Raw genomic sequence first — 7,411 nt, forward strand, 5'->3', positions numbered from 1 at the left:
ACTGCTTAGTCAAGCGGAAAAGGAAATAAAGCGTGTGGGAAAAAAAAAAAAAACAAAAAAAAAAAACCCTCCCAGGCTGACGAGGTGACCAATCAGTGAAGTCGGTACATTTTTCGCGTTGCCCAATTTGGAAGCCACGTCAGACTACGAAAGGAATGTCCGGATCTCGTTTTTTTTTTTTTTGTTTTTTTTTCTTCTCGGGATCACGTCAGAGTGTGTGTGTGTGTGTGTGTGTGTGTGTGTGTGTGTGTTCGGGATCACGTAAGTGTGGATGATTGTGTCTGGGTGTGTTTCGGGAACACAGACTATAAAAATGACCACTTCAGAGGTTGGAAAAGCACAACAGCTTGTTGTTGCAAGTTGCAGCTGATCACCCATCTGCTAGTAACACATCTGAAAATCTGCTGAATTGGCTGGAACCAGGTGACAGATTCCTCTCTTTCAATCTTGTTGTATTGTGCTTTCTTTCTTTCTTTCTTTCTTTCTTCTTCTTTTCATGATTGTTGTTGCTGTTTGTGAGAACCGTGTCGTAATATCTGTACAGTTCTAAATAATCTTCTTCTTTATAGCTTATCTTTTTTGCAAGTTATTCTTTTAAAACATGATTTGATTCTGTCGATAAACACATAGCAAAGCTGATAAAAAACAAACAAACAGGGAAATAGATTTTCAACCTTAAACTTTAAACAAGGAAAGAATTTTTTGCATATGTAGATGGTATGGTCGTACGTGTCATGTGTGTAGATTACAAGGTTGTACCTGTCCTATTTGTATTTGCATTTCTTTTTATCACAACAGATTTCTCTGTGTGAAATTCGGGCTGTTCTCCCCAGGGAGAGCGCGTCGCTTCACTACAGCGCCACCCCCTTTTTTTTCGGGGGGTTGGGGGGGGGGGGATTTTTTTTCCTGCGTGCAGTTTTATTTGTTTTTCCTATCGAAGTGGATTTTTCTACAGAATGTTGCCAGGAACAACCCTTTTGTTGCCGTGGGTTCTTTTACGTGCGCTAAGTGCATGCTGCACATGAGACCTCAGTATATCGAATCTTCCGAATGGCTAGCGTCCAGACCACCACTCAGGGGTCTAGTAGAGGGAGAGAAAATATCGGCGGCTGAGCCGTGATTCGAACAAGCACTCTCAGATTCTCTCGCTTCCTAGGCGGACGCATTACCTCTAGGCCATCACTCCACATATATGTAGATTGCAAGTTTGTACCTGTCAGATGTGTAGATCGCAAAGTTTTATTTGTCCTATGTGTAAATGGAAAGGTTGTACCTGTCCCATGTGTAGAACACAAGGTTGTACCTGTCCTGTGTGTAGATCACAAGGATGTACTTGTCCTGTGTGTAGATCACAAGGTTGTACCTTTCCTATGTGTAGATCACAAGGTTGTACGATCACAAGGTTGTACCTGTCCTGTGTGTAAATCACAAGGTTGTACCTGTCCTATGTGTAGATCACAAGGTTGTACCTGCCCTATGTGTAGATCACAAGGTTGTACAATCACAAGGTTGTACCTGTCCTGTGTGTAGAACACAAGGTTGTACCTGTCCTGTGTGTAGATCACAAGGTATTACCTGTCCTGTGTGTAGAACACACTGTTGTACCTGTCCTGTGTGTAGAACACAAGGATGTACCTGTCCTGTGTGTAGAACACAAGGTTGTATCTGTCCTGTGTTTAGAACACAAGGTTGCACCACCACTATGTGCTCCACCCCTATCCCTTCTACTCCCTCCACCCTCCCTGTGAGGTTATTGCCGACTCAGGTTGCAGAGGGCAACAATTAAGATACCGTTGTCATCAATAAAGTGTGACGACATATGACATTATTTTGGTTTAGTGTAGTGGAGGGAAAAAAAAGAAAAGAAAAAAGATAAAACTAACATGCTTCCTGTTATTTCGACCTGCCGGCTAATTTAAAGTCGAAAGGTAAAACAGAGAAATGACGAAGTTCGTCGAATGAGGACGTACATTAACATTTGAGATTCAGATCCTTGTGGACAATTCTCCTCATTCATTATCAAGCACGGACAGTCAGGGGCTTTCGGGAGGCTTTGTCAGCATGTATGACAGGGCTTTTCTCTTCTGTTCCTTTGTCAGTACTGACAGTGATTTGTCATGTCATTTCAGACACTGTGAGTGCTGACAGCGGTTTGTCATTTCAGACACTGTGAGTGCTGACAGTGGTTTGTCATTTCAGACACTGTGAGTGTTGACAGTGATTTGTCATTTCAGACAATGTGAGTGCTGACATTAGTTTGTCATTTCAGACACTGTGACAGTGCTGAGAGTGATTTGTCATTTCAGACACTGTGAGTGCTGACAGTGATTTGTCATTTCAGACACTGTGAGTGGTGACAGTGGTTTGTCATTTCAGACACTGTGAGTGCTGACAGTGGTTTGTCATTTCAGACACTGTGAGTGCTGACAGTGGTTTGTCATTTCAGACACTGTGACAGTGTGACAGTGGTTTGTCATTTCAGACACTGTGACAGTGGTTTGTCATGTCATTTCAGACAGTGTGACAGTGTGACAGTGGTTTGTCATTTCAGACACTGTGACAGTGTGACAGTGGTTTGTCATTTCAGACACTGTGTCAGTGCTGAACGTGATTTGTCATTTCAGACAATGTGACAGTGTTGACAGTGGTTTTTCATTTCAGACACTGTGACAGTTGCTGACACTGGTTTTCATTTCAAGCACTGTGTCAGTGCTGACAGTGGTTTGTCATTTCAGACACTGTGACAGTTACTGACACTGGTTTTCATTTCAAGCACTGTGTCAGTGCTGACAGTGAGTTGTCATTTCAGACACTGTAACAGTTGCTGACACTGGTTTTCATTTCAAGCACTGTGTCAGTGCTGACAGTGGTTTGTCATTTCAGACACTGTGACAGTTGCTGACAGTGGTTTGTCATTTCAGACACTGTGAGTGCTGACAGTGGTTTGTCATTTCAGACACTGTAACAGTTGCTGACACTGGTTTTCATTTCAAGCACTGTGTCAGTGCTGACAGTTGTTTGTCATTTCAGACACTGTGAGTGCTGACAGTGGTTTGTCATTTCAGACACTGTGAGTGCTGACAGTGGTTTGTCATTTCAGACACTGTGAGTGCTGACAGTGGTTTGTCATTTCAGATACTGTTAATGGTGACAGTGAATTGTCATTTCAGACACTGTGACAGTGTGACAGTGGTTTGTCATGTCATTCCAGACACTGTGTCAGTGCTCACCGACGATGACAGTGCAAACCGTGACCTTGTGCCTGATGGCCGTCTTCTGCACATCGCTGGCCCAACCTCCAGGTAATGACCACCCCTTATCTGTCTGTCTGTGCCCTGTTGTCCCTAGGTGCGTCCGAAATGGACGGAGTCTGATGTGCTTCATCTCCATCATCATCATCATCATCATCATCATTATCAAACTATCTGGGCAGCATGGATTTTATCTTTTCTCTGTGCTTTGTAGTTGTTTCTTAACTCACTCAGTACGGCCAGTCCTCTCTTCTCCTCTATACAGACCCCTCGGATGTCCAGTGGGTGTCTGAATGACCCAACCTTTAGCTTCTGTCGCCAGAATTGTGGTATTCTTTGTCAACATTCACCTCTTCAGTATAAGAGCCTTCCGCTTGCAATATTTTGATGATGGTAATTGGGGTGAAACGCTGTTAACGTCGTCTCTTTCGCCGGTCGTATGGAAAGAGTTAACAAAACAAAACAACAAATAAAACAAACAAAAAACCCCACGAAACATACATTTTTAATGACGAATGATTTATCCTCAATATGATTAATAAAAAACAAAGAAAAAAAAGAAAGAAAAGGAACCACTCTGTGTTTGTTTTTTTTGTTTTTTGTTGTTGTTTTTTTTCCAAACAGCGTATGTCCTCAACCGTTCCCTTGCCCTTAACCGCACCCATCTGCCGGTTGACAAACGACCACAGCTACACCCTAGACCAGCAGTCTTCAGCGTGGATTTGAGGTCAGGAATCAGTTCTCGCCTTCCCTATGGCGTCACGTGGCACTCCCGACCAACAGCCAATCAGCAGAGGTGCGCGTGCGACCGCCAGGGGGTGCTGAAGCTGACCTTTGGCCCCACGCGCAGGCGCGCGGAAATCAACATGACGTTCGAGTACTCACATCGCTATTCCTTCAACGTTGGCGACTCTGTGTCTAACAATGGACATGGTACGGTCGTGTGTGTGTGTGTGTGTGTGTGTGTGTGTGTGTTTTCTGTCTGTCTATGTGTGTGTGTGTATGTGTGTGTGTGTGTGTGTGTGTGTGTGTGTGTGTGTGTGTGTGTGTGTGTGTGTGTGTGTGTGTGTGTGTGTGTGTGTGTGTGTGTGTGTGTGCTTTCTGTCTATGTGTGTGTGTGTGTGTGTGTGTGTGTGTGTGTGTGTGTGTGTGCTTTCTGTCTCTCTCTCTCTCTCTCTCTCTCTCTCTCTCTCTATATATATATATATATATATATATATGTGTGTGTGTGTGTGTGTGTGTGTGTGTGTGTGTGCTATTTCTGCCTGTCTATGTCTGTGTGTGAGTGTGTGTTTATATGTGTGTTTGTGTGAGGAAAAGTGGCGGGTTGAGCGGGTGTAACGATAAAACCGCCTTCAAGTTCACCTTGATTAAATCATGTCCTGTATCAAACACAAAGAAATACTTGCCTATGGAAAGGTTTTTTGTTTTCTTTTTAATCATCTGAAATGAGATGAAAAATTCTGCATATTCCTCTGTAGCATTACATCAGTGACAAGAATAAAAACTTAACTGGTATCATTCGAAAAGTTTAACTCACTCAGTACGGCCAGTCCTCTCTTCTCCTCTACACAGACCCCTCGGATGTCCAGTGGGTGTCTGAATGACCCAACCTTTAGCTTCCGTCGTCAGAATTGTGGTATTCTTTGTCAACATTCACGTCTTCAGTATAAGAGCCTTCCGCTTGCAATATTTGATGATGATAATTGGGGTGAAACGCTGTTAACGTCGTCTCTTTCGCCGTTCGTATGGAAAGAGTTAACAAATGAATCAGCCAAACATTTTTGTCACTATCCCAACGATATTTTTGTTGCTAAACTGAAACCGTTTTAAACTTGTTGGAAGCCCACCAATACTCAAAGATAAAATACCTTCTCAGCAACTACTGTGAAAGCCACGCTGGATCTCTGATCACTGACCTGTACGTTTCCCTTACAGGCGGAGACGGTTACACTCAAGATTACGACGCCGAGGTGCACTCCTTCAACAACAGGATCTACTTCTACGGCAGAGACAACCCTGCCGGTGGAACCTACGGCCTGCTCCACAGCCGGCTTGACTACGTGGGCGTGCAGCCCTACACCACCCTCACCCTCAACATCGCCGACGAGCTGGCCACGGCCGACAACGGGGACCACTACCTGTACATCAACTCTTACAAGCTTTTCGGCCTCAACGGCCAGAGCGACAGCTCCCCCGGTGGGGTGAACCGTGACGTGTACCTGGGTATGAACCGGGTGGTGGCCGGCTCCTACAGGAGTGGCAGGGGTCTGTGCAACGTGCGTGTCAGATTCTATCCCTCGTAGACAGAGAGAGGGTGGGGGTACCTTGGGGGAGAGGAAGGGGGGGTCCTCCTAGAGTTCCGTAATGGCTATCCCCCCACCCCCCTCCGTCTGTCATATCACCTGCTGTCGACGTTAAACCCCACTAAGGCTCTGTCGATGTCATTGAATGAATGAGGGTAGTTCTGAGTAGAACTACGGATAACTCATGACTAGTGATCTGTTTGTTTAGCAAAATGGTTTTGGTGCGTTCATGAGGATTTTTCTCATTCTGCTTTCACATGATTTTTTTTATTTTTTTTTATTTATGCTTCATGTTATATGCGATATATTTTTTTTAATCTCATGGTTTTGACACTTCCTCTTATAAACGAGTTATTTTTTAGTGTTCTTTTTCGAAGCACATCTTTTATTTTACTGATCGAATCATCCGCCAGTATGATCTTATATATATATATATATATATATACGTATGTATGTATGTATGGTATGTATGATCTGTTTGGTGTGTACATTTTCTTTTGGTATATTCCCTTGCTGCATGTTGCCTCTCATCACGGATAACAATTCCTTGCTTGCCAGATTCATACATTAACAATCCGATGCACACAAATTATTAAGATAATGTTTTTTCTCTTAAAACCACACTCTAATTTTCCAGTTCTGGAACTTGTGGGTGTTTTTTTTTCTTTTTTAGGCATAGCCAGAGAGACCTGTCATCTTGTATCATACCTGTTATTATTAATGATTTATAACGAATTTGAATTTTCTGATCCTTTGCAAGTATAAAACCACACTCTAATTTTCGGTGCTGGAACTTGCGGGGTTTTTTTTTGTTTTTTTTTTAAGGCCTAGCCAGAGAAGAGACCTGACATCTTGTATTATACCTATTGTTATTAATTATTTATAACGAATTTGAATGTTCGTATCCTCTGTAAGTGTTCCTATTCGGTTCAGATTTTCATCGTAACGTGGTTTTATATTGCCAGGACGCAGTTATGATCTGTCCATAATTATATTTCACTCGGTTCATGCGATTTCACGGTGTGTGTTTTTTTGTTTTTTTTTTTTTTGTGTGTGTGTGTGTGTTGGTGTGTGTGTGTGTGTGTGTGTGTGTGTGTGTGTGTGTGTGTGTGTGTACGCGCGCGCGCGCGCACATTGTTTGATTATCGTCTCCTCCGTCGATTGAGTAATGCATCTCACGCACATCACACATACACGCAAACACACAGACACACAGACACAGACACACACACACACAGAGACAGACACATACACACACACACACACACACACACACACACACACACACACACACACACACACTGTTTGAATATACCAGTTTCCAGTGCATTTTCTCTCTTCTTATCGCTAAAATGTATGTTTTGTTTGATGTTTTGTCCTTTACATTGCTTATAACACAGTTCAGTAGTTTATCAGTGAACGAAATAAAGAAACCGCAATGGTCACCCTTTTTTTTTTTTAATTTGTTGCTGATGACCATTTCTGCTGTGATGTATCTCATTCTCTCTTTATGTGTCTCTCTCTCTAACACACACACACACACACACACACACACACACACACACACATACTCACTCACTTACGTACATACACAAACACATAGAATAGTGAATGATTTGCTTTCGGGATTTGATGAGGATAAGATATCTGTTCTCGCTCTCTTAGATTTGTCAGCAGCTTTTGACACTATCGACCACTCTATCCTCTTGAACAGACTTAAAACTTCCTTTGGTATTCGTGACACTGCACTAGCATGGATCACGTCTTACCTGTCAGATCGTACACAGAAAGTGTGTGTAAATGGTACATACTCTAGAGTATCTGCCTTGAAATATGGTGTCCCACAAGGGTCCG

The 7,411-nt window shown here is 43.0% G+C and overlaps 1 protein-coding gene across 1 annotated transcript; it reads left to right on the forward strand.

The window, feature by feature from the left end:
• The first annotated feature begins 284 nt into the window (after positions 1 to 284).
• On the forward strand, positions 285 to 6,934 carry LOC143300472 (uncharacterized). The gene is made up of 4 exons (XM_076614179.1): positions 285 to 423; positions 3,212 to 3,302; positions 3,876 to 4,184; positions 5,190 to 6,934. Exons 2-4 carry the CDS (start codon positions 3,236 to 3,238, stop codon positions 5,555 to 5,557), a joined length of 744 nt encoding a protein of 247 aa, XP_076470294.1. The 5' UTR covers positions 285 to 423; positions 3,212 to 3,235; the 3' UTR covers positions 5,558 to 6,934.
• Positions 6,935 to 7,411: the final 477 nt, after the last annotated feature.

Source organism: Babylonia areolata, chromosome 26 (assembly GCF_041734735.1).
Source record: "Babylonia areolata isolate BAREFJ2019XMU chromosome 26, ASM4173473v1, whole genome shotgun sequence".
Lineage (NCBI taxonomy): Eukaryota > Metazoa > Mollusca > Gastropoda > Neogastropoda > Buccinidae > Babylonia > Babylonia areolata.

Bases quoted from the DNA above. Each gene is read 5' to 3' on its own strand.
- LOC143300472 (XM_076614179.1), top strand. From the start codon at position 3,236: ATGACAGTGCAAACCGTGACCTTGTGCCTGATGGCCGTCTTCTGCACA. The intron at 3,303-3,875 runs GTAATGACCACC...TTTTCCAAACAG, and splicing joins ATCGCTGGCCCAACCTCCAG to CGTATGTCCTCAACCGTTCC. The intron at 4,185-5,189 runs GTACGGTCGTGT...TTTCCCTTACAG, and splicing joins TGTGTCTAACAATGGACATG to GCGGAGACGGTTACACTCAA.